This window comes from Manis javanica, chromosome 5, assembly GCF_040802235.1.
Source record: "Manis javanica isolate MJ-LG chromosome 5, MJ_LKY, whole genome shotgun sequence".
In the NCBI taxonomy this organism is placed as follows: domain Eukaryota; kingdom Metazoa; phylum Chordata; class Mammalia; order Pholidota; family Manidae; genus Manis; species Manis javanica.
In genome coordinates this window covers 7,245,669-7,272,675 of record NC_133160.1, presented here as the reverse complement: position 1 = coordinate 7,272,675, position 27,007 = coordinate 7,245,669, and the positions used below count along the sequence as shown (strand labels likewise).

The following is a 27,007-nucleotide window of genomic DNA, read 5'->3' as shown; positions in this document are numbered from 1 at the left end:
TATTTCCTTGCTGATAAAGGGAGGTCTCCTGCAGGACAGAACAGCCAGGGACAACAATAAGCGGTTATGTCACTTGGATCAATGTCCAAACCAAGAGATTAGAGAAAGCTCAGCAAATGAGGTTGAACGATAAATGGGGCCTTGGCTTTCAACCAAGGTTGTTCAACAGGCTTAAACTAACTGCTTGCTGATAGATTAACTGACTGGCCCTCTTACAGGTTCTCTGAGTGCCACATGGTAAAGAGAAGTGAGCAAGGCTATGGAGTCAGAGGATGGGCTGTGGGTCTCTGCTTATGGTGTTTTCTGCTTACTGTGTATCCCTGACTTCTCCAGCCTATTAAAAAAAAAATGGGGATATTCCCAGCTCTTTACCAAGATAATGTGCACAACAGTTGAGATAAAGTACAGGAAAGAGCCTAGCACATTCACAATAAATGTGAGTTGTACTAATCTGATATTTGTGCGTTTTCGTTTGCCAGTAAATCCAATGAGATTCCCTAAAGACCAAGAGGAAAATGTAGTGAATTTCCAGGATGTGTAAAATGGAGCTTGAAAATGAGGTGTGAGAGGTAATACAAGCAAGTGAAGCCTGGGTCAGAATGGAGGGGCCTGTGGCTCACGCCCTTCCTCTCAGCAAGGAGCCAGTTCCTGCTAATTGTCTTGTGCAGTTGTGGGCTGTGCAAACAGGGCCTCCTGTGCAAACAAGGCTTCCATGGAAGCCATACATCTAAAATGGTGTGTCAAATCTCACAACTGTTAAATGTCGGTGCATTCTTAAATACCTCCTATTTGTTGAGGACTCAGCATGTGCCAGACATCTGAGAGTTTTAACGAATGATTTCAACTTTTTCTCTTGACAGCTGCATGAGGTGCACTGATCACTATGAGAGAATGAAAGCAGAGAGAGGTCCAAATAACCTGCCTTAATGCCATACAGCTCGGAGGTGGCGGAGCTCGGTCTCAATCAGTCGGCTCCCAGCGCCCAGTTCTCAACCACTGCACTGGACTGTCTGTTAATGTTTTGCTTTTAACTTTTTATTTTGACGTGATTTCAGAAAAGTTACAAGAGCAGTACACAGAGTTCCCGAATATGCTTCACCCTCAGTCCCCAAGGGTTCACTCTTCTCTCTCTTTTGTTCTTTCCTCTGTCTCTACACATGCACTGACTCACTTGTGCGTATTTCCTCGCTCTGTCTGCTGAGAAGGTCTAGAAGTAAGTCAATCCCAGTTGCAATGAGGGCATCTAGAGACAAAGTCTTGATTTTTAAATGCCATTATCCACTGGAAGAAACTATGGGTTCTGGAAGAAATGGACAATCCCAGGGCTAAGACAGGTTAAGTATAAGATGAGCCTGGGATATCTTATTGTTTCTTAAAGGAAGGAAGGGCTCCAAAATGATGACCAATCACCACACACACAGGAAACTATCTGAAGAGGCTCCTGCTAGCCAAATCTGGGGCAATTTGAACATCAAAATAAATAATTAGAGCATATTTTAAAAAAAGATTTCACAAGCTCACACTTACATAAATAAATAGATTAGGAAAAAAAATATCCTTCCCAACAGAATGCTACCTAATAAAAATAGAAAGATTGGTGGAACTCTAGCAACCCTATTTGGCAATCATATTTGAACTAAATAGGATGTATCAGATTTATGGGTTTGTAGTTTCCAATATTTAGCATAAAAGCTCCCATGGTTAGACTGTTGGTTTAGTGGCAAAGATGGTATTATTTTTTGTCCTGGTAATTCTCCATCAGTCTCATGAAAAGCCTGAACAGAAGTGAAAATAATATTATTAATTCTCCCCTCCCCCAAGCCTGCTAGGGTCTGCTCTAAATGGTTAAACTGACTGTATTTCCAGATGTTGTTATTGTCTCCCATTTTTCCCTTTTGGGTCCAGGACATCTCATCTGACATGCTCTAGCCTAATAAAGGGAGCTGTTTCATTTTTGTTCCTTTGATCCAGAAATACGAGTTCTGACACTACCTCTGCTCTGTGCAATGCCTGAGCTGGGCACACGTCTGATTTTCTGATCCTCACAAGAGTACTTGTGAATGAAGTCTGTTAGCCTCCATTTAATAGCCGAGGGTCAGAGAGGTTACGTAAACTCAGGTCCCACAGCTAGGAGATGGCGCCTCTGGAATGGAGACCCAGATGAGGTTACTAAGTCCAAAGTCTGTCTTTTTCCTACTACAAGCATGTGAAGTTCATAGGCCAGGGAGTTCACGGGTGTTTCATTAGTGGGGAGGCACATGGGAGATTTAGGTTTTCAAGTCAACCCAGCGATGAAGATTGCACAGAGTTACGATACCTCTCATATCCCTGAAATCATCCACAAGATAGACCAGAAGAGTGTCATCTCTCATCAGTCCACACAGCTAGCCTCCTCTCCAGCGTTGGAAGGAGTTTCTGCTCTTTGAGTTGAAAACAATATGAAGCAGTTAGCTTTTGTCTAGGGGCCATGTTGTAGGAAAAATGTACATCCTTAATTCCCAGAAGCACACCAGGGCAGCAAGATGCTCACGCTGTGAGATGTGCATGAGAAATGGGACAAGAGGTGGTCTCATTTCCCATTTGCCTCCTCATGGAGTGAGACTGGTGGAATTCCCTGGGCTCCCCTCCCAGTCAGCCCTCTGCTCTGAGCACAGGTGGGCGGGTTTGCATGGGTGCAATGTGCATGTAATGTGACTCCGCTCCGTCACCTGCTTATAAGTAGTTGCCCTGTAAATAATTTTCTCCTATTTTGGAGAGCAGTGCTGGTGTGTGGAATCTTAGTGACACACACTAAGGAAGTCCCTTAATCTCTCCATTCTTCCTTTTTCCATTCTCGCTTGTCTTCCCTCCCTCCTTCTCAAGACTTATCTGGACATCACAAAATGGACTGCATTCCCAATGTGTCATCATAAACTGATTTCCCATAAACATCCATTAGACTGTTGTTTAAGCTAAAGGATTGAGTTGAAATTCGGAGAGGTAGCGGCCGATGCTGAGGGCTGCTGCAAACACGGGCAAGAAGGACAATTGGGTGAGGAGAAATGCTGAGAGCCTATTATGAGCTTTAAGCCAGGTGTTGTCAGTGGCAAATGAAAATTAAACATGGCCCTGCCCTCATCGACTGTACATTCTGATGTGTGTGTGTGGGCAGAGCTGACAAGTATCAGTCAAGCAATCACCCAAATCCTGTACCTGCCCTTGTAGGGAGTTACACAGGAGAAGGGGATGGGGGAGGTCGGGCACGGGCCCAGGGGCCAGTCGTCCTGGGCTGACAAACGGGTTCCTCCTTATCCCCACCAGTGATCCTGGGCAGATGACAGACCCTCCGTTTCCTCAGGTGTGACATGGGGAGAGTTCTAAACCCACAGTATAGGGGGATGGTGAGGACTCATAAATCCATGTGGGTCAAGCGCTCACAGAGTGTCTGGTGCAGACCACCAGCACCCAGTTATCACCGGTTGTCACCACCATGGTCACAGCTTGCTGGTCGGTGTTCACTCTGGCAACCTGCTCAGGGACGCGAGTGGTAGTCACCACTCCTGTTACCTCACCCAGATCCCCTCATGCCCTTTACGTGTTGGGGTGCCCCTCCGCTTCTGCATGGTTCACATCTAATGGTGGGTGCGAGTGGCCTTCCTTAAAGACTGCCCTCAGGCCACTGTGACCATTCTGCATGGACACGCTAATGGCTGGGGGAGGCTGAGAGTTTCCATCCCTGTGGTGCAGCCTGCGGTGCCTTGTCACAAAGGGCAAACGGTGCTGCAAGCCACAGAGCTCCCAGGGGGTCACAGTGAGGCTGGAAGCCTGCTGCCCTCCGCCCGGCTGCCCTCCCAGTTCTCGCCTGGAATCACTTCCTGGATGAATCCTGTCCCAGGCCAGCCTCTGGGGATCTCAGTCATCACGGAAGCTAGAGCTGGGCTCTGAAAGGAGCGTAGGAGGAGAACAGGTAAAGAAAGGGTGCCAGGGCGACGGAGGGTAAGAGGAAGAGCTGCAGGAGCAAAAACTCCCGAGCAGATAGTGTTTAAGGAACAGGAGAAACTGGCTGAAGCCAGTGTGGCGGGAAGCCAGAGGCACGTAACAGTGGGTGGAGTGGGCTGGGCGGCGCCTGTGGGTCCGGCTCCCGGGACTGGAACTTCACGTAAGAGCAATGGGACACCACGGATACAGGGACTGAGGCAAGAGTGTGAGGAACAGCCCGGATGGAGGCAGGACGGAGGTCGGGGGAGATCCTGCCGTGGTCCACAGGGAGGCCGGTGGGGATTGAATAGATGGATTGGAAAGTACCGAAGAAGCAAAATAAATGGAAAATTATTTTGCCACGTGAACGATCATCTTTCTCTACTACTGGGATCCAGATTTTTGTAAGGGTTGATGTTGTGATACAGGGCTTGGAAGATGGTCATAGGAGAACATTTTCTAGTGAGACAAAGTTTGAAATTTTAAACTTTGTTGTAACAAATGCGACAAGGAGGAAACATCTCTCAAACATGTGAAAACTTTCATTCTTGCTCTCAGAGAATTTAACTAAGATATACAGATAAAATCTCACAACACACAGATTTATAGTTCTAAAAATAATTTTACAGTTGGAAGAAAGCGTATACCTATTTTAGCGATGTGTACATATTCAAATATAAAGATATACATATATGTCTGAAAAATTCTAAAAAGGGAAATCTTTATCAAATATACAGAAGTATATAATATTTTAGGAAAAACAGTAGGAAAAATGTATGAATGAATTACTTAATTGTAAATATAATTTTTAAGAAACTTTTATAAGAATTGCATAGTCTCTCTGCATTTTCCATTTACAAGATCATATTTTTCCAAGGAGTTCAAATCACATAACATGGGTTATATAATTAATAGTTAATCTATAATGTATGCACACTTTACTGCTGTCCCAGTCTGTAGTTGGGAAATTAAGGTATGGAAAGTCACTGAATATTTTTTAAGCTCTGACTGAATTTTAGAAAATTGCCCTAAACCACAGATCCTAAATCAAATACCATATATACCTGAAAAAATAAGCAAATTGCCATTAACAATTAAAAAACTGCTAATCTACTCCTAATGCCACAGAGGAAATACATTAAATAATGAATTTCAAGATCCATTAACAAAACGATGCCACAGTAAATCATTAAGGTATTCTTAGATAAGAGGTTCTGACTTTGTTAACATACTTCTTAAAACAGAGGTATCCTCTCATTTCCAATAATGTTTCTATTTCAAAACAGGAAAAATGCAGTTTCATAGGGACCTGATAACTTTAACCAACATTTACGTTTGTTTACCTTATTAAGCAAGTGTTTTTCCAAATACTACATTCAACAGTTACAATAAGTGGACTGTCACTATTAGTCCAAACCCTAAGCGATTGAGCTATCGTAGGTCTTTCATTGTGAAATATAAACTTAGTTTTGAGAAGTAAAGACTCCAGCAGTGAACTGGGTAGGGCAGGAGCAGAAACATTTAGGGACTTTACTGTACTGCCAGTTGCCCAGATTCCCTACCTGGCACGTAAGAGGCAAGAGTAAACAGGACGATGGGCAAGTCTATCTAAGTCAGGATGTCAGTGCAAGCCAGCGGCATGCCCTGCAAGGTGCCTTGTATTCCAACATGCCACCTCCCTGAGTCAGACAGTCTTAATAAATACCATCAGCTATATGGACAATGCAGCTTCTGGAACAAGTGTCCTGAAGAAGGATATAAACACCCGACTTAAATGTTCTTTATGTGCGTTTCATGCTCTCATTTTTGAAGTTGGCTTTCCAGTAACGTAGACTCTATAAGCACCAACCACTCTTGCAGGAGGGTAAAAGTTGCTGCTCTTGGTCTTGGTAAAAAACGAAACCAAAAACAAACCTGGAAAATAAAGTGTTATCTTCATTATATATCAAAAAAGTGTAATTAAATGAGAAGAATTATCAGCAAAAATAAATGCTAAAACTAAGTGCCATGGGCTCATGCCAAAGGCATGTGATTCTCTGTGTTATCATAGTATATATCACATGCATGCTGTCCTTGCTAAAAACAGGGAGTTTCAAATGTAAGCTGGAATTCTGTCATTATCTTACTTGATTCAACTCTGTTGGGATGCTCAGAATCGGATAACTGCCTAGTGGTATGGGACACTTGGGGAGGAATTAATTTGGGCCTCATTCAGAAATTCTATCTGTAAATGCCCATTTCCTAAAATAACCCACCTATCAGCAAACGCCCATTGCCTTGGTGTTAGCAAATAGCAACTAATTCTAGGCAAATTCTAGGAGATGCTGTTGACAGGGCAGAATGATGAAGGCTAAGTTTGAATACTAATATGTAATTTGACAAGACCTTATTTTAGAAATGTCCTATTTCCACATAAGATATTAGAGGTTTCTTAGCCTACCATGCTTTTATCATTTCAATAGTTAGAAATTCATTTATTGTGTCCGAGGGAAACATAACAATGGAAAAACTCATCATTTCATCAGGGAAATTATTGCTTGGGAATAAGTATACTATTACCAAATAAGTGTACTATAGACCTGTGTTAATTTAAAGAAAATAAATGAGTAATAATTAAATAAATAGTAGTTGGTTATGAATATGGCAAAACTCATGAAGGTGGTATGAGAACACCCGTATTGCCAGAAAAGTTAGTGAATGGCTTACTGAAGGAAAAGTATCACATTGTATTTAATACAGGCCGATAAATATATATACCATATGCCAGAGGGCCATAAACCAAGGCCCTGTGGTCAAATAAGGCCCACCACCTGTTTTTATAAGTAAAGTTTTATTGGGACACTACAGAGCAGAAGGATAATAAGTCCGTGTCATGTAACATAAGTTTTAGCAATTTGTTTCAGCAGCAACAGAAAACCAACACAATGGCCATACCTATCCATTGACAAATTGTCTGCTTTCAAGCTCAAGGCAGAGTTAAATGGATGTGAGACAGACCTTATGGCTTGCAGAGCCTAACATATTCTGGATCTTTATAGAAGAAGCTTTTCCACCCCTGATATTCACATGCAAAACCTGTAATAGCAGCTTGTATTTACTGAGCACTTAGTTGATGCCAGCCTTTGGACCAAGTATTTAGTATTCATATTACCTTTCTGGATAGATACTATTTTGGTTCCCATTTTACAAATGGAAAAAAAAATGGGGACAGAACAGTTAAGTAACTGCTCAAGGTCACCTGGCCAATCAGTGGTGAGCAGGGATTCAAACCCCAGTCTGGCTGCCTCTCGAGTGTGGCTCATCCCTCTGGTCACTCACAGCCCCCCAGATGCTCACCTGAGGCCCCTCATCGCTGATGGAAAGCGATGGGGAGCTCCCGGCTGGGCACCAGGAGGCCGAGATGCAGCATCCCCACGGGCTCGTTGTCTGTGGCCACGATGTCGTATCTGCGGACAATCTGGAACACACATGCCCAAGAAAGCAGAATTACCTCTCTTCGCTTGCCACAATGTGGAATAGCGCAGAATACAAGTGCACAAGTCTGCTCAGAGTTTTACCCAGCAAAGGGCCAAGTGGAGGTGGAGCTCGGCTAACCGGCGCCCGATGCACATTCTCTTCCCAATGCCAAAGGGAAGATGCGCAAAAGGATTGATCTTTCCCTTCTTCTGAAGCCATCGTTCAGGCCTAAACTGACTTGAATCTTCAAAATTTTCTTCACTGGATCCCAACACCTGTGTATTTAGCATCAACACTGTCTAAAAACACACAAACACAAAGTACTTAAAATAATCATAAGAAAATATTTGAGAGACAAAATTTACAAAAGCAATCTTACAAATGTAAAAGTAACTCACAAATTATAATAGTGATGCTTGCCAATATGTACTGAATGTTTGAAATGTGCCAGGTAATAAATAGGTAAAGAGCTTTAAAATTGTGCATCATGTTGTCATATAAACTCATGTGGTAGATTCTATTATTATCCCCATTTTACAGATGAGAAAACTGAGGCTCACAGAGGTTAGTAACTCACTCAAGGCTATAACTGAATCTAGGTCACTCTGTCTCCATAACCATTATTACTAATACGATTATTATGTAACATGTCAACTATGTACTACAATCTACATATTTCCAAAATGAATGCTCTCCAGTAAAAATGTTTAGGGATATCTGATGAATATATTTGGAAAGTGTATTTTTCAAAGCTCTGTAAGGTACACAAGGTACAAATGATACTTACTCCTTTGGGTAAAGCATATTCACCAAGAACCACTGCTTTATCAAGAGTCCGAGTTGTGAATGGCACACTCGGGGTAAGCCTGAAAGAACGAAATCAGAGATATAAAGGTGGGCACAGAACTTGGTCTGTACCAAGTTCCAGGTCATGTGTCAGTGGGACTACATTCTGGATAAATAATTGCTGCATACATTCATAGTCAAAAAGGGAACATGATTACAACTCTTCATAAAGAAATTCGGTCTCTTTTTTCTCAATATTTACAGTCTCTTGTTTTTATTCCTTATCTTATTGTGTTGGTTAAAACCCCCAGTATAAGCCTGCTTAGTAGCTATTAATAGTGTTTCATTCTAGACTTCAAATGTGGATTTTTCATGCTTTACCCTTAAACTTGATGTTTGTTCTAGTTTTCTCTTACCTACCCTTCATGGAGTTAAAGCGATTTCCCTCAAATCCTAAGATGTGAGTTTTGTTTTCTAGAAAGGGTGTAAGAAAGTATTTTCAAAAACATTTTCTACCAAGGGCTCAAAAACAAAGATGTCTCTATGTCTCATCAAAGAATAATATGGTTCTCTTGCTGAGCTCTCATCTCACATCCTTGCACTCTACCTCTGATCTTAGTCACTGCTTACAGCATTCATTGGCATGTGGTTGTTACCAGTTTAAAGGGGAAGGATCACTGACTTTCCAAGATTAAATAGAATTTGCCCAAATAATTAAGGCATTGAGTAGCAGAAAGGAAGATGGTCCTAAGGCTCTTTTTTTGAGTTGGATACATGTTTATGAATCCACTGTGGGGGCTGTCTATGGGCAGAAGACCCCTTGTTACATATTTAAGAGACCAGGTTCCTAACATAGTCATATAGGCTTAGGGATGTATTCTCACCTCATAGATTCTTTCAGACAGGCTCTTAAATATGGCATATTCCTCAAATCCTCTGCCCGTGGCATCTGATTCTCAGGCAATATGCTCTGAATTTCCTTAAGAAGCTTGTGTTGCACATGAGGATTACGGGATAAATTGTAGAGAATCCACATTAAGCTGTTTGCCATCTGAAAGACAAATGGACACAAATTTGAGTTTCTGCACATAACTGACCTTGAAACCACGATAAGCTGAACAGAAGGTGATGTGGTGCCCAGCACCATGCTCTGTGGACGTATCAATGACACTTTCACATGTACTCTTAATTGTTGTGCTTTAAATATAATATAGGAAAAGTCATTTATTTTACAAAACATGTCAGTTAAAGATAGCATATTTACTGAGGGAATCAAAATAGAATCCTTTAAATAATCAACTGCATTGGGATACTTAAAATATACCTGGGTACAAAAATCATTGGAACACAAGGAGAACATGTAAAACTGGTGAAGTGAAAGTAAGACGGGTGGACTGTGCTATTTACCAAGATGTTACACCTTTGGGGTAACTGGGTGAAGGATACAAGGGACTCCTCTGTTTTTCCAAGAACTGCATGTGAATTTATAAAGATCTCAAAATAAACATTAAAGTAAAAAATCATTTCATGTAAAAGACTGATACAAAAATTTAGGTGGGGAGAAAAGGAGAGCCTCAGAGTGTTGGTGATGAGAGGTTGTTTCTTTATTTCTTTAATTGTTATGGTGCAAATGCACAAGAAACTGCATTGCTAGAATTCAAAGAGGTTTTCCTGCTACACCCTAAAAAAGTCAGACAAAATAAAAGGGCATCATCTACACACAGGGTCTCAGCTCCATGCAAAGAGCCCTAGCAGTTGGATGTCAGCACCAATGTCAAAAATTCTAGCATCAAATTGTATTTCAAGGAAGCAGCAGTTTCAAAGGCTCATGGCCTCCCAGGGGCATCGTTTATTCCCTTTGCAAAGGCAACAAGAAGAGAAAAATATTGGCCGAAAGAGCCAGTGTAGCTTTTAGCTTCATAATATTCACCACTGGTAGTCAGATGTATTTGTTTTTTAGCCCTTTTTTTTAAAGCTAATTTAAGCCAAATATTCCCGTAAAAAAATGGTCATTGTGTCCTCCCTCTGCAGACATGAAGACGCTCTTGTTAAATGCCGTGTGCCACTCAGAGAAATGAGCAAAGGGCAAGACGATGTGGAGCCGATGGCATTTACTATTTTTGGAAGAAGATGCCTCCAAGACAGGCTTCTTCATGTCAGAGGACTGGCAGCCTCAGCTGCAAATAAACCATGGACGGCATCATTCTAAGAGTCCGAATTACAAAACAGGAAGAGGGCGTAGCCACCAAAGTAGATATACACTTCCAAATTTCTCTGATTTTCCAAATATGACTTCCAGAAGAGCCAGGACTAAAAAAGAAACATTTGACCATATCAGTGTGTCCCTTCCCGCAAATACCAAATGAAGTTTCCCAAAGGCAGATAACTGTGGCTTTCCCCAAAGCCATGTCAGCCAGCCTGGGCCTGTGAGGGTGATGGCTCCGGCAAAACCACTCCAGCTTGACCTCCACCGAGCAGACCCGTCTCACAGCTGAGCTGGCATCCCTGCTCCCACGCTTCCTCTGCGAGTGCTCATTCTTCACCCACCAGCCAGATCCCACTTTTCAAGACATAAATTTGATGGGGCTACTTCCTTGCTTATAATGCTCTGAGAGCATTTCCATCACAGGTGAAATAAAATCCAAATGCCTCACTAAGACACCTGCTAGACATGGCCCATCGACTTCTCCAAGGTCAATCTGACCACATCTGTTAGGTCTCCACCTTCATGCCTCTTTCTGCCCCAGGGCCTTTGCATGTGCTGTTTCCTGTGCCAGGAGTACAGATTTCCCCATGGCTGGCTCCTCATTGTTCCTGAGTCAGCTCCAGTATTGCTTCCTTAGAGAGGGAGCCCTGTACCCCATCTCCATTTCTTTCTTTTACATCACTCTGATGGTTTCTTCCATGTCCTGTTCCAGTCTCTGAATGACCATGCATATTTGTTTGTTTACATATCTACTGTGGTTTTCCCCCCTAGCAGTTAAGTTCCACAAAGGTAAGGACCTCTGTCTCTGGTTCATGGTGATTTCTCAAGCACCTGAAACAGTGCCTGGGACACAGTAGGACCTCAATAGTTCCTGTGCACCCCAAAATAATTCATTTATTTAACAAGTATTTACTGAGCACCTACTACACTCTAAGTACTGTGCCACATCCTGGGAATAAAGCAGAGACAGGGCCAAGTCATCACACTTACGAAGTTTACATTCCAGTTGGAATGTGGAGTTTATTTCCCAGTTGGGAAAAAAAAAAGATGGGTGAAGCTTTATCTTTATCACTCTGAAGAGCCTCTTAGGATAAGGGATTCAACAGGAAAACGAATAGCAGAAGGAGAACTGACCACCCTGCTACTCTATCTGTTGTAAAAACCCCTATATTTTCTTCAGACGAGAAACAGCACAGAAAGGGGAAAACATGGAAAAGAAATGAACTAGTCTAGAATCTTCTTAGAGACGGTAGGTGTATGAAATGTAGAGCCTATGAGGAATATTAACATATATCTCTCCAATGAGAGTTCAGTAAAAGAATCAAAGAAATTAAGCCCACCTGCATACCTATCAGTATTAGTGTTTGGCATCTGGCTGTACAACGTACCTCCTGGGAGTATCGACCAGGGTGAGGCCAGAACTTTAGTACTGAAAATGAACTAACTGTTCCATTTAAACTGAACTCAAGTTTTCCCAAACTCGCTATGGTGACATTTTTAAACAACAACAAAAAATATTGAACTGGCAAGAAAATATTCCAGTATTTTTGGAGTAAGTAAGCACAGTTAGGCATGTTGAGGGAACATGCAGAGCCATTTGAACTATATCCAGTTTTTAAAACCTAGATTATCTACCTTGCTGGGGGCTGGAATTGACTGCTTCTCCACTTACATCCTACTCAGGATTTTTGTCACTTGAACATGTGAATTCTTCTCTCGTGCTTAAGCATGGAGGCCGTCGCATCTACTTTGAGACTGTTTATTTTTGTTACAGCAGTGCTCAGTTATCCCTTGTGAAACGAGTTGAACGACTGTTTAAAATTCATCGTGGAAAAGACCTTACAGAATATTGAGCAAATGAAAGTGAGGCCCACCCTACCGTTTCCACGGCAGCCAGCTGCAGCTCGGTGACCGCCGCGTACAGCTCTTTCTTTGACAGCTGATTCTGGTGATAAATATCACAAAGGAAATCCGTGCTGGGCTGCCCAGAATATTTCTCTAAGCGGTTGTTGATGCAAGATTTGACTATGAGAGAAGAGAAGAGGGAGGGGAGATCAGCTGAAAATTGGGTTGAGGACAGAATGAATGGGATAAAAGATTAAAACCCTCTGCTACATCGGAAGGGGCCTTTCAGAGACACTGACAATTTGTTAGATAAGCTCATATGGCACTGTTGTAAGTCAGCAAGGGCTGATCGATGCCCACATGAGCAGAGCGTTTCAACTTGAACGTGCACAAGAATCACCTTACAATGTAGATTCTGAATCAGGTCTGCGGTGGGCCTGGAAGTCTGCATTTCTAACAAGCTCCCACGTGATGCTGATGTTGCTGGTCTGTAGGTCACATAGTGAGTAGTAGGTGCTTAAGGCTTGAAGCGATGAGACAGAGGTGAGATTTGGGTCCACTCTCAGAATCAGAACGTGGACCCAGAACACGTGTCTGGTTGATAAGGTCACTAATTCAGGCAAAGTGGGATTCAGCTCCCAAGTCATGTCAGGGAGAAGCCCCTCTCCCAATCTTATCAAGCATAAGCACACACACAGGTGTAGTGCCCATACCTGCTGGCAATACAGTAAACATTCCCCGTGTTTGTGAAGTACGTCGAACTGTACCTCCGTCACTTCAATCCAGTATGCAAGCCACCACCAGAATAATCATGATGGGGATGATGCAATAATAATGACGATAATAAATGTGACAGCTGTTCAAGTCGGAGCTTTGGGAACCCTTCTGCCTGGCTTCAAACCCTGGCTTTGCCAGCCTAGCCTGGGATCTTGAGAAAGTTGCTTGACTTTTTTGTGCCTTTGTTCTGATCACTGAGGACCTACCTTACAGGCTTTTTGGAGAGATTTAAATGAGTATATGTAGGTATGTAAATATATATAATATAATAAATAGAAAGGAGGACCCTTCTGTTAGTATGTATTAGTGTGTATGTGTGTGTGTGTGTGTGTGTGTTCATAGAACAATACCTACCACCAAATAGTCCCTCCATAACAATGCAGCAGAATCAGCTCTGATCCATTAAGATATTGTAATATGCCAGGTTTTTATGTCATCTATACTAGACTTAGAGAGAGGTGCATGGAGGTAGAAATTAGTGCATTTTAGAGAAAAGACACCTGAGGATGAACAAGAGACAGCCCATTTGGCCGGCCCACCAAATCAGTGACAGAGCTGGGATTTGAGCCTAGGCATCTCTGACACTGAAGTGCTTGCCTTTAACCACACCCACTTCAGAGACTGCCGAAAACCACCTCCTGTCTTTTCCTTAGAATTCATCTGCACCAGGCTGATCCCCCAACTTGGGTTTGCAAAGGCTGAAAGAATCAATAGGAGGAGTAACAGCATAAAGGGACACGGTGGTCAGGCCACGAAGATCAGAACTTCCAGAACTTGCCGCAGCAGCTCCGGACGGGTTGCCGGGGATGTATGGCCGTATTACCTGATTTGAAGATGGTGTCCCAGGCCTGCGTGTGGGTCTGCCAGACCTTCGTGTTGAGGCTCTGGTGCAGCTCCACCGGGGTGACCATCATCCTCCCGAATGTGCCCATCATCTGTGAGGGGCACAACTGCCTTTTCATCCGCGCTCTCCTCCCAAAGACCCTTCCTTTCTGGAAGAGGGGCGTTCTAACTGCACCCCATGCTCCCCAGGCCTGTCCACACCAGCCCTAGACACAGTACTCTCCCCAGCCCCGGTGCTGTAATGAAAATAATCTTTGGGGTGAATTTTTATTGGATATACGTAATAAAAAATTTCATCTTATGACCTAATCATGATAAGAAAAAGGAAAAGGAAAACTAACTTTCATATTCACATCAATTTCCAATGATTTCCTAAACAATTTTGTAGCATCTCCCATATCCACATAGAACCTAAATGATTCAAAAACTTTAAACCTAAACATGTTCAGACTGTTTTTCAAATAGTATGTTGATTAACTGACCTTTAACTGAAATACTTGAGCTTTGCCTAATGATCTCACGGGCTCCTTCACTATATGTGCACATATGCACATGCATACAGGAAAATACATAATATATATTAAACTGAACCCCTGATTACTATCAAATATGTGTGTGTGCCACTCGTGGGGAGCCCCTGTGACTCACATTTGCTAAGTCCCCTGAGTGACCAGTCGGGAAACCTGCTGTCTTAAGAGGATGCTTACTGTTTTGATGGCTGTGATGAAATCCAAAGCTTCCTCCCCTGCATTCTTCTGAAGGAGCCCAAATCTCTTCTCATAGAGCACAAGGCCGATGCCTGTTATTTAAAATAATCAACACATTACATGATTGCAGCCACAGTGGAGTCTATGATTTGCTGGCTGCTAAAGACTCAATTCTGTTACTCATAAAGTGAGGTCTTTTTAAGACCAAAGGCAAGAGTCTGAGAGAGTCTTAGAGAAATGGGCATGACCACTCTCCCTTCTCTTTCTAAAATTATCTCCAGGTCCAACGATCCACCCCTCTGCAGGTCAGAAGTGCCACTGTGAAAATGTAGCTATTTTTATATATGAGTGAATCTCTCCTGTAAGGTCTAGTTTTTGTCAGTTTATCATTGATACCCTATGTAGCAGACCTTGTTAATGGCCTACCCAATACTCATTCTCCCCCCCTTTTCCCTAAGAGAACCTGTTTTACTTAGAGGGTCCATGTATCAGTCCTCAGGCCATCAATCAGGATTGATCTGTTCCCTGTGATTGATCCTGTTCCCTGGCTTCCCAAGCTTCCTGTGGGAGCCTGAGTAGCCACCTAATCGAGGTCTGGTCAATGAGACAAAGGGAAACATCTTTTGCTTTGTTGATAAAGGGGTACAAGGACAGCTGCCTTAGCTCTTCCCTCTCTTTCTCCTTGTTTTTGCCTGCAATGCAGAGGGGAGACCAGGAGGGCAGCAGCCATTCTGCAGCAAGCCAACAAGCTGAGGATGGGTGAGCACCAAGACGGCTCAGGCTTGGGTCCCCAGGGACACCGCTTAGTGCCGGCTGGGGACCGCCTTCTTCAAGACTTCTTTCCTGATGCCAGACAATAATTTGTGAACCGCCACAGTCAGGTTTTCTTTGACTCACAATGAAATGCATTTCATGCTCTTTAATTTAGTATTTAATTTAGGTATTTCCAGTGGACAGTTTCCCAAACACACTTTTCTTCTCCTCTATAATCATTCCCTCTTTACTCTAGTCATCTTTCCCTAACACCACTGCGGATTTCTTATTTGTAGGGAGCTTTTCAGTGTGCTTAGGTGATTGGCCCATAACTTTACAGTGGGGCTGATCTCCTGGGAGGACAGATAGGGACAGAAGCCTTCATCCCAAGGTTTCCCTCTGACCCTTCCCATCAGCAGCCAGAGTGATTCCTTCCAGCACATCAGACCTTGCCACCTTATGCTAAAAACACTTAACTATCGCTCCTATGTGCTCCCAGCCTCAAAGCCAACCCTCAGCCCTGGTTTATATGGACTCCCATGGGCTGGCTGCCACCTTCCCCACTTGCCATGCTTCTCCCTTGTATGACAAGCTCCTGTCATTCTAAATGCCTTTAACAGAATCCATTCTGTTCCTTCTGCCTAGAACAGTTCTCCTAGTCTCACTTCCACCTGGAGAACTCCTACTCATCTGCCAGGCCTTAGCCGAGAGGACGCCGCCACCATGAAGCATCCCTGACTGAGCTCAGCTGGGCAGCCCTCTGGGATCTCCCACAGCCTCGGCCCTCCTCGGCCAGGTGCCACTTTGCTGACATGGCCTGCTCCCTTGCCTGTACCTCCACGAGGCAGCATCCCCGTCAAGGCAGGGCTCTGTGCTATGCTACTAGAGTGCTCCTTGGAGAAAGTGATCATCTCCCCTTCTGTTCTGAGCCCTCCATGGCTCCCCATCTGACTCAAACTGAAAGCCTAAGGTCTTGCCTGGACCTACAGGCCCTGGCTCGACCTTTCTCAGCTCCTCTTTCCCCATCCCCGACAGTCCTCTCATGCCAGCATCCCTGAAGTTCCTCCCTGGGCACATTTGCACTTCCTGTCTTCATTGTCTGGAACAATCCTCCCACAGATGCCCTATGGCTTGTTCCTTCCCTTCTGCAGACCTCATTTCAAATGTCTTTTTACCAAAACGGATTTGCCTCATCCAGGCACCTATGCTCTTTCTTGACTCCCTGACCCTTTGGCAGACTGTATATTAAAATGTGTTCACCTGTCGATTATCACCTCCCACTAGAATCTAAGCTCTGTGTGAGCAAGGATGTTATCTGTTTTGTTCCCTGCTGTGTTCCTAGTATGGTGCCTGGCACATAGCATGTGTTCAATAAATGTTTGTTGAGTGACTACATAACACACCATGGTGCAAAGCCTAACTGAAGTGCCTGAAAGCATTTAACGGACTGCTAGGGCCTTGCCTAGTCAGCAACTGTGTATATGATTACAGCAGAGTTATCGACACAGCCATGTTTTATCCTCAAAATCACTTGCAAAGCAAAGGAACAAAACTTACTTTCAAATGACCATTTGTTCAGTTCACTGTATAAGTCTTCAATGTGGCCTCTCTCATCACACAGCTCATCTGTTCTATCCACAAAATCAGCCAAGACCTTGAAAGAAAGAAGACACAGAAGAGACTTTTCAGCCAATGAAGGAAAACAAGAGTTGAAAGCTTGGTCAGCGAACTTCAGGTTTTGTTTCTTTCTATACTCACTGACCAAAACAGTATTCATTCTGAATCAACACCTATAACAGACGCCGCACAGGAGCTCACCTTACACCCTAACAAACTTGTCCTGGGGCTATTTCCTCAGCTTTTCCTGCAGCCACCCTGGAGCTTAAGTTTCAGCTTTTGATCTAAATTCAAGAAAAGGAAAACATTTCTTCTAATCAGAATGGGGAATAAACCACAAAGGAGGAATCAGCCAACTGTCCCTCTTGGCACATCTCAAAGGCTACAATGCTATAACTATCCTGAGGTTTGCCGCTTCCATATCTGGGCAAGCAAACGTCTCCTTACTGGTTGGTATTATGTTAAACATGTTGGAACCAGGAAATCTGCAAATTCTGGAGGCAGCCCCTTCACTAAATGGCTCTGGGACCTTGGATGAGTTACATAAGGCCTCTAAATGCCAGTTTCCAAATCAGGCTTTTAACAAGGCTTGTATAGCACCAAGCGCTGCCCCTGGTGTATTGTCTTAGTGGATTTTCACAGCAGCCTTGTGAGGTAGGACGTTCCATCGGCATTCCCATTTCTTAGGCAACAGGTAAGAAAACTGAGGCTTTGAGAGAAGCTAGGACACTCACCCTTGGACACATAGCTGATAAATGGTCATCCTGGGGCCTGCAACAAGGTATGTGTGGCTACATAGCCTACCTGTGTAACCGGGGGGCATGTTTAGCTTCCCCACACAGTGCATTGAAAGTACTTTGAATTTGCTGCAATCCAAAAATTCAGAGATTTCACGTAAATATATGGACTAGCTACTACTTATCAGAAAATAATTATAATACAAGATCTGGGAACACTGGATCTGCATTCCCATGTGACAGTCATTTGCTGGAGCTAGGGCGGCTGTCCCCTTTGCAAAAGGCATGTACTCTTCTATTCGCTGAAATCCCTATTGGGCCTGCTTTATACATTTATATTAATTATCTGATCCCTGGAAGCCTCTGAGTCTGCAATCTCTCACCTATATGATCCTATCAGGGGCCAAGTTCAGCTCAAAATACCCCAAGTGAACAAGAGTAGAAAGAAATTACAATATGCTTATATCCCTCCCTTGTGACCCCCAATGGCTAAATGATAAAGTCTAAATACTTCAGCATGATACAGAAACATTATGTCCAGCATCATTCATAGAGAGCCTCACTTCAGCTGCATTGAATGTATTATTTTCTCTGAATGCACCATGTCACCTCATGTCTCCCTATTTCCAGCAGGCTATTCTGTTCTCTCTTTCCCCACCTGCTCTGACTTACAGACTCCTACTCATCCTGCAAAACCCAGCTCAAATGTCACACACATTATCTCATTTAATCCTCACAGCAAACCTGTGGAGTAGAAACTGTTACTCCTGGTTTATAGATTTGGGAAACTGAAGTTTAGGGTGTGGTATAGATAGGTTACATGGTCTGTGGGTAGAGGGCTGAGGTTCAAATCCAAGACTGTGGCATACGACAGTCTGTGTTCATAACTTCTCCCTTATTGCAATATTACTTTAAAAGAGTGAAAAAGGCAGGAAGGGTTTGGGGGCAGGAGAAGGTGGAGGGGAATGAGTAGAAAGGGGAAACTCTGCATCAGCCAAATTGCCTGCTTTCCTCTCTGCATTTTGCAGCTGTGACTTGAAGCTCTGTAAATATCCCTCCCAGGCCCTTCCTGGGTCCCAGCAAACCTCATTGATTTTGTTGTCCAGCTTCATAATTTCTACTGGTTTCATTAGTTTCTTTTGAAAGGCACTGCGGACCCTCTGCCAGTCTTCTCCTTCCCTGCAGAGAAGTGGAATTACATGCAGAGCACATTGAAAAGAAGGGAAGAGAGAAGCAGAGATACTTCCAGCTCTGTACCTGTGTGAACTATATAACCAAACGAATACTGAAAATCATGCCAAGAAATAGCAGAAGATATCAGCATTGGAATATTCAGGGTGGGCTTGATAACAGGATGAAAAGCATCTTTCCTTCTAGCCAAGGATTGCAAAAGAAAGGGTGAGGTCCAGATGCTTAAGGTTCAGGGCTTTTGAGGTACCCTTGCTGGGGCTGGCCTAGGAGGCCAGATACCTCAATTCCTAGCAGTAAGTGTGGGCGCATCAACACTGCCCTCACCCGCAGTCCAGATCTGTTTGAGGAAAAATCTGGTCTTCTTTCAATCCATTGACTTGGGTTGAAAGGCACATTCACAAAACACCTCATATTTAAAATATTGCCATTGCCTCCAAAAAACATCTGGTCTGAGATTCATTAGAATTGTAAAGAGTGTGTTCTCGATCATGTGCCCTTCTTCACTTGCCCCACTGCTGAGCATACAGCCTGTGATGCACCATGTATTAATATGGCTTTAATTCCAGTAATTATATTCAGACAAATACAACTATTAGGCATTAAATCTGGGGGTAAAAAAAAAGTGCTAACTTATTAAATGCTAACAATTAAGTAGAGGAATCACATCACATTACAGCATTTATCTATCTAAAAACACAACCTTGACACCCCTCCTCACCCTACCTTTCCAAGAAGACCTGTAAGCCTCCGTTCCCCTCCAAAAGGTCAATGCCAAAAGCAAAGGGAAAGTGAACTTGTGGCATTTGAGCTCACAAGAGGGAGTTACAGAGAATTTTAAGGGCTAGTTTTGTTTGCCTGGCACTCTGACTTCAGAACAATCATGAGCCTGAACACCACAATTTTTGGCATTTCTTTCATGGAAAAGCTTGGCGCTGCCCAGTTGCCCTGGAGCTCTCATCGGTTGGGTGCCCACTGCCTCTCTCCCTCAGCCGCCTCCAGTCTCTGCAAGAACTGGAGGCTGCTCCAGGCAGGGGCGTTCATACTCGCTCTACGTTGAGTCCAGCTCCACCGAATCCCTTCCCAATTTCCAAGTTAATCAGGCCTAGCCGCCGCCGGCCCCCATCCTACCACCTGGACTCACAGGATCAGCAGCCCGTAGCCCTCCTTGCGATAGTCGCGATAGGCCTTCCAGGGTTTGATCTCCAGCCGCTGGGGATAGGCGCTCTCGGTGCGATACAGCGCTTCCAGCAGGCACGGGGCGCCCAGGTGCACCGAGTCGAAGGAACCCAACTTCAGGCGGAAAATCTTGCCATACTTCTTGTGGTACTCTGCCTGCAGCGGGTCGGGCAGATGCGAGGTCAGCGCGCAGCCCCTGCAATCCCAAGAGCGCTTCTCCCTCTTCCTGCCTCCCCGGGCACGGGCGCGGCTGCGGCGAGGACACCCGAGCGCACCGTGCGCCCGCGCCGCGCGCCTTGGAGAGGGTTTGGAGTGCCCGGCACAGAGGGGAGAGGGGATTGGGGAGCGACTAGGCGTTTACCAGAGTGTGGTGCTGTGTCTTGAGCCCGCCTTTCCAGAGTATCTCCAGCAGGCTGCCCAGCAGCGGCCAGTTGGTGGGGCCCGGCAGGGTGGCTGCGCTCTGCGCCTCGCCGGGTGCCACCAGCGGGCAGAGCGGCACCCCCCGCGTCGGAGGGGGCGCGCACGCCGTGGATGTCACCGGCCGGGGGGGCTGCCCCAGGCGGCGCAGCTGGCACAGGAAGGCGGCAAGAGAGCAGCTCTTGCTGATGGGGGAGCTCATGGCTGCGGAGAGACCCGGCGCGCGAGCAAGTGCGTGGCGGTGAGAACCGCAAGGTCGCTCAAGAGGCTCCGACTGGATCAGGGCGGGTGCGGGGCCTGGGGGGTTGACGGGTCTAGGAGAGGGGTTAAGAGGGCCAGTGGGTGTGCTGGAGCGGGTGGAAGGGGGCCAGGGCGCCGGGAGGACCTCGGCGAGGATGCTCGCCGCGGCGGGGTGCAGCGGCCTCGGAGCGCGGTGCTAGCCGAGCGCGGACCGCAGGGGCTGGAGCAGCGATCCCGGGCTTGGGGGGGTTCTTGGAGGAGGAAAGGTGGGTCCTGGGTCGGCCTGTGGACCTGCCAGGCTGACTTCCAGGTATGGAGCTGCGCGGCGAGGGTGTCGAGGAGGCCAGACGGGATGCTGCTGGAGCTTCCTCCGGCCCCTTCCCGCTGGCCAGGTATTTAAGCAGACAGGGCAGGCCCCGGGCGGCCAATGAGCACGCGGCCTGGGGCTGAGTGGGCCCAGCGGGCCGGGCCCCGCGAGGGCAGGTCTGGGGGTGGAAATGGGATGGAGTCAGCGAGGTGAGCGAGGGCGCCCGGTCCGGAGTGACCTGTGCGCTGCTCCCGGGCGGGAGCGCCGCCGGCTCCGCCCGGGGCTTATCCTCGGGGAGGCCACCGCCGAGTTCACACGGGTGTGCCCGGCGCCTCCCGCCCTCCCCCACTTGCACTTGCACAATCGCGCTGCAGGGCGCCCAGGTCTCCGCGTGCAACCCCGGGAAGCCTGCCGCGGGCCCAAAAGCCGGCGCCTCACGGAAGCGGGTTTTTGCCAGTCTGGACGGAACTCTTCTTGGAGGTAGGTTGGTTTTCTGCGCCTCCCAAGGTGGGGAGGGTTTGAGACTTACTGAAAAGCATCCAGAGAGGCGATTTCTTTCTCTTACGGGTCTTAGCTTGGGCAAGGAGGGCCAGTTGAGTTCAGAAACTTCCTCCCTGGCTGCTCCATTTTGGGGTCGTTATGAAGATTTAATAAATTAACACAGGTAAAGCGCCTACCACAGAGCCTGGTCCATAGCACGCACTATAGTTATTACATCTGTAAGTAACTGCAATAAATGCTGTGGGGGCGTGGCTCGCAGGTGACGCTAGGCCACCTCTCCCACCTGCATCAAGCCCTTCCCTCTTTTTGGAAACCGACTACGGCTTGCAATGGATGCGCAGGTGCCCACCCTCCCCACCCCGCTCTGCCAAGTCCATCCTAAGCAAGCGCGGGGACGCACACACGGGATTTCTAGAGTCATCGTGGCCGGCAAGAGTGGAACTCGCTTTACAATTCCGGAAGGGAAGTTGGAGATTTTGTTGATTGTTTCAAAGTGATTCATAATCTTTCATTCTGATCCAGCACAAGAACTGCCGCAGGCTGGCGGGCCGCTGAGGAGGCTGTGCTTCCGCTACTGGTTTTCCAGTCACGTGACTGTTTTCTGTTTTGTTTTTTTTAACCAAAGGGGAAAATTCTCTCCTAGTAAATTCACTGTAAACTTTTAGTTTGTTTCTTGAAAACTTAGTCCAGCTGAAGCTTGAGCATTGTCATTACTGATTTGTCCTGAGAGGTTAATGACTATTAATAAAAATAACAGCCATATACATTTTATATAAATATAATTGTTATATATTGTCTACTTACATAGAGAACTATATATACACTATATAATACACATTATATAGCCTATGCTATAGATTGCATAGTATATGAAATATGCACTGTCATATATACAACACTCCATGTCATACAACACTCCGTAAATTGTAACTCATACTGTTAAGTCAGCAGATTGAATTATCCCCTGCCTTATTCTTTCTTTTCTTTCTTTCTCTCTTCAGGCACATAACTTAAAGCCATTAATTTCAGATTTTCTACATTTGTCTATGGGTTTAGCATTATGTGGCTTTACAAACTCCAAGTAGATACTTGCAAGTGTAGACAAGCATTAGTCTCAATAGCCAGCAAGAAAATTCCTATTTCAGGGAAATTGGTTTCTCTGTCTCCAGAGGAGAAAGTCCCCAGTAATTTTTATAGTGGAATGCAGAGGAATGAAAGGCTGGTTCTTTGAAACTTGGTTGTCATCAGCCCATACCCATCCTTGATGAGATGCAGCAAATTCAAAATGACTGCTTTGAACCCAGTCCCAGAAACTCACTCCTCCCCCTTGGCCTCATCCCTAGCTCATTGCTTAGCCTCTATGAGTCATCCCGAAAAGGATCCTGCTGGGAATTACTAATGAGAGATCTTGAAGGGCCTCGGAAATGCCCTCCATCATTACAGAGAGAGGCCCAGGCCCTCTATTTTGTTCTGGGAAATCTTACTGAGCCTTGAATGGATAATTACACTGCAGCCCTCACACCAAGCGGCCACAGATGACCAAGTGTCTGTGTATGTGTGCACGTGCGTGAGCATGTGTGGTAAGGGTGGGGCGGTCGAGTCCTTGGGAGGGTGATGGCTGACTTCTCCTGAAAAACACAAAACTCCTTCAAATATATGAAGTGGTAATACAGTTTTATGCTTCAGAGCTTTGGCTAAACTAGGGTGTGAGTCCAGATCTGCTTTCTGATTGTGGAACCTAAGAGGACTTGCTTCCCACATCTGTAGACTGGACAGTGTTCAAACCAGCCTCACAGTAAAGTTCAAGCCTCATAGAAATAGCAATAAAAATGATATCCAGTCTCGTGGAATTCACTGGGAGAATAATGTATATATAGTTCTTAGCACAGTAAAGTGCTCAGTAAATATTACCTTATAGCATTGCTGTATTACCTGCCTCATATTCTGCAAACTACATATGAGTCAACTTACCAGGTCTCAACTATTATACCTTGTGTTCAGCTTAGTATTGCAATTTAGACTCAGGAAACTGTATAGTTGAATAAACCCAAAGGAAGATTAGCAAAGACATGCTGTTGAGTTCAAATCCCAGCTCTGTCACTTAGCAGCCAGATAAACTTGGGATAATTTACTTATCTGTCAGCCTTGTGTACCTCATCTCAAAGTAGTAATAATGGTAGTACCCACCCAGTAGGGTCTTTTTTTTTTTTAGGGTGACAAAACATTGAAAGTTTCTTGTATACAATAAAGGCTCCAGAATGTTTATTGCTCAAGTTATTACAGAGCTAAAAACTACAGGGGATGAGTCTCAAATAATTAAAGTCATAATCTCTATTACATTTGTCTTCAGGTTCTCTAATTAGACAAAAATCTCCTTAAAATTACAGACATGGTCTCCTTGTTTTTGTCTTTCCTAGAGCATATGACACAATGCTGTTTCCCTGGTCAGCACCCAATAAACAAATAATAGGCAATTGATTATTGATTATTTCCTCATTCTCAAGTGAAAAGAGAAAGATCAGTATGAATATATTCTTTGTTTTCTGAGGAAGAAGTTGTTGGTAAATCCTGGAGAGTTTTATTTGTGTGTCATGTAGAAAGTAATTCTGTGTAACTGAAATAATAGTTTTATTTGGTCTATTATTTCTTTTATAACCACAGCTTGTGTTGAAGCTATGGCCTGGCCCCTCATAAGCTGTGTGGTCTTGGGCAAGCTTTTAACCTCTCTGAGCCTAGTTTCCTCATTCATAAAATTGGGGGTTACTATACCTGTCACAGGAAAATTAAGATGAATCCATGAAACACAATTAACCATTGTCCTCATAAACATCCATTTGGCCCCTGACACGCTTGATGATTTCTGAGTAGAATTGAATCTTCTTGGTAAGTCAAAGTTATATTATGCTAAAAATGTATCTTAAATTTTCCAAAATGCAGTTACATGGGAAGAACTTTTCAAAGGTTCATTAAAAGAGCCACTCCATTTTTAAAGAGAGGAATAATATAGCATGTACACTCAAGTTTATGAATCATTTTCCTCTCACTACAAATTATGATTTATTGAGGAGCTACTATGTGTGTGCCAGGTATTTTACTATCTGTACCCACACAGTAATACATATGGTAACTATTGTTTTCCATTTCATATGAGAAAACCTATTTCTTACAGAGTTTAAGCTAGACTTGGGTTTGAATCTACCTTGCTACTTATTACTAAGTTAGTTCACCTTGTCCTCATCTGTAAAATGGAAATAATAGTAATAGCTTATATGTTATTATAACATTATTGTTATCATAATTTAAGTAGTTACAATCTTATAACTTGAATTCTAGTTTGCTTCAGGATGTCAGCTCCCTGGGGACCCCTAGACTGTCCTGTTCTCTGGTATATTCTTAGTGTCGATAACTATGCCTGCCATCAGTTTAGGTGCTCAACAAGTATTTGTCAAATGTTACATTTAAAAACAACAGAGATTAAATGTCATACCTGCTATCCCTGTACTTGTTTAATTTGATTGATTCTATGCCTCTAGTGAAACACAGTTCCTGATAAAAGATGTGTTTAATTACACATCTTATATATAAAGAAACATATTATTTTGTTTTCATTTTTCAAAATGTCTTGGAAAATAGAGATCTGTATGAAGATGTGCCCTCTTTAAAGTAATAAAGTGTCTCCATGTGAAAATAGAATCGATTAAGTGAGTTAATATTTTGAACAGTATTTATTACATGGTAAACACTCAGTAAGTATTGGCTGTTATTACTATTAATAATAAGTTTGGAGGATATAGATATAAGTATCTGATCTAGAGTCAGGTTAAGCCAGCTAATGAAAAAAAATCCATTGATTCGGGAAACTTCCATTGGTACTATATAAGTTTCATAATTGACTTTAAAAATCACATCATCACATAGATATCCATTCTGTGCTTTCTTGCATGATACAAGTTGGCTAATTCCATCAGGGTGAAAATCAGGGAAGTTCCATGACAGAATTGTTATTGCTAATTATTTTGGACCCAAAGTACATTTTGCTTTGCTCCTGTATGTCAAGAGCCTGCCGTGACATATCTTATTATGGCTGTTCACTTGGATAAGGCATTGTTGAGCTCTGGCTGTGTTTTGCCAGGACTTTAATGTGAACCACCAAGTGCATACTTCAGTGGGGCATTGGCACCTACAGGGAGCTGGTGGAAAGTCCCTCTGTAATCAGGATGAGTAAACTCCAGGAGGAGTAGAAATGGATATCCGCTTGTTTGTCAGGATTCATGAAGTGGACCAAGTGAACAATTCTAAAACAAGAAGATTCTAGAAGAGTTCTTTTATCTTTGGGGGCAAAAAATATTTAGTTGGCAGAGTATGTAAGCATATTTTGTATAGTAGCAAATACCAAATGGTCCTCACAATCTTGGTCTTATTCCCTGATTTTCCACTGACAGAGAACAGCTATGCAACTTTCCGTATTTTGGCTCTTGTGCGACGTCAAATGATGATGTTTACAGCAGCAATGAGGAAGTCCGTCAGAGTCCAATTCTACTGCAACCTGGAATAGAATCATTTGGGATCTTATATGTTTACATGAATACACGGATTCCTCAGAAACATAATGAGCTTTTCCCTTGAAAAATAATTTAATGTACATTTCCAGTGATGTCTTTTTTTTTTTTTTTTTTTTTTACTTTATCCAGTTAGAATGTAATTCTTTGGAAGTGGAGTCATTCAAAAAATGGCTATTAAGCACCTACTATTTGCCAGGCACCATTCCTGGCACTGGAGAAAGTGGCAAATAAGACAGACAAAACCTCTGACTTCTCAGAGGTCACATTCTACTGGGGATAACAGACAACACACATGGAACCAAAGAAATAGCATAATTTCAGATGGGCATACAATACGGAGATGGAATGGAGATAAAATGGGTGTGTGTGTGAGAGATTATTGTGCTTCAGTTGTTTGCAAAGGCCTTTCTACAGAACTAACATTTGAGCTCAGACTTAAATATGAGAAGTAATCAGCTTCATCAAGACCTGGAAGAGGGGGCAGAGGCCCATTAGCTTGACAGCAATAGCTTAAGGGGACCCACACAGAGAATCCCATAAAGAGTGCTAATCAGAAGCATAAATGTGTTTGATTCATCCTCAAGACAAAGGGACAATATTTCATCTCCAAACCCAATTATCAAATGGCTTCTGGTTGCTATGCTCTAGTGTTGCAGAGGTATTTTATTGTTTAGTAGCACAGATGTGAAAGTTCAGATTATTTAAATATACAAAAATTGGTTAAAATAAGAATTAAATTACAACTGTCTGTTACACTTTACTGTTTACCTGGTGGAACAAGCTTCTATAAGGTAAACTTCAGAGGAAATGAACTTTGGTCTGTTTCTTAGCTCCCCAAATATTGCATTTAGAAATTATTTGTGGCCCAAACCCTGCACAAAATACTCTTAGGCACTGACAAGTTTAGAGTCATGAGGCCAGCCTCTATT

At 43.9% G+C, this 27,007-nt stretch overlaps 1 protein-coding gene across 1 annotated transcript; it reads right to left on the bottom strand.

Moving 5' to 3' along the window:
* Positions 1–4,481: 4,481 nt before the first annotated feature.
* CYP24A1 (cytochrome P450 family 24 subfamily A member 1) lies at positions 4,482–21,186 on the bottom strand. Its single transcript, XM_017649057.3, has 12 exons — positions 20,413–21,186; positions 20,017–20,207; positions 18,770–18,863; positions 16,888–16,984; positions 14,578–14,669; positions 13,851–13,962; positions 12,285–12,430; positions 9,084–9,250; positions 8,201–8,279; positions 7,515–7,712; positions 7,294–7,414; positions 4,482–5,871 (listed from the first exon to the last, which is right to left on the bottom strand). The coding sequence occupies exons 1-11, from the start codon at positions 20,668–20,670 to the stop codon at positions 7,304–7,306; spliced, it is 1,545 nt and encodes a 514-aa protein (XP_017504546.3). The 5' UTR covers positions 20,671–21,186; the 3' UTR covers positions 4,482–5,871; positions 7,294–7,303.
* Positions 21,187–27,007: the final 5,821 nt, after the last annotated feature.

What these genes read in the sequence shown, in the direction of transcription:
- CYP24A1 (XM_017649057.3), bottom strand. Translation starts at nt 20,670, where the DNA reads ATGAGCTCCCCCATCAGCAAGAGCTGCTCTCTTGCCGCCTTCCTGTGC. An exon ending in TCATCACAGCCATCAAAACA is followed by an intron (nt 13,963 to 14,577) that starts GTAAGCATCCTC and finishes TGCCCCTCACAG; the next exon opens with ATGATGGGCACATTCGGGAG. An exon ending in AATATGCTTTACCCAAAGGA is followed by an intron (nt 7,713 to 8,200) that starts GTAAGTATCATT and finishes GTGTGTTTTTAG; the next exon opens with ACAGTGTTGATGCTAAATAC.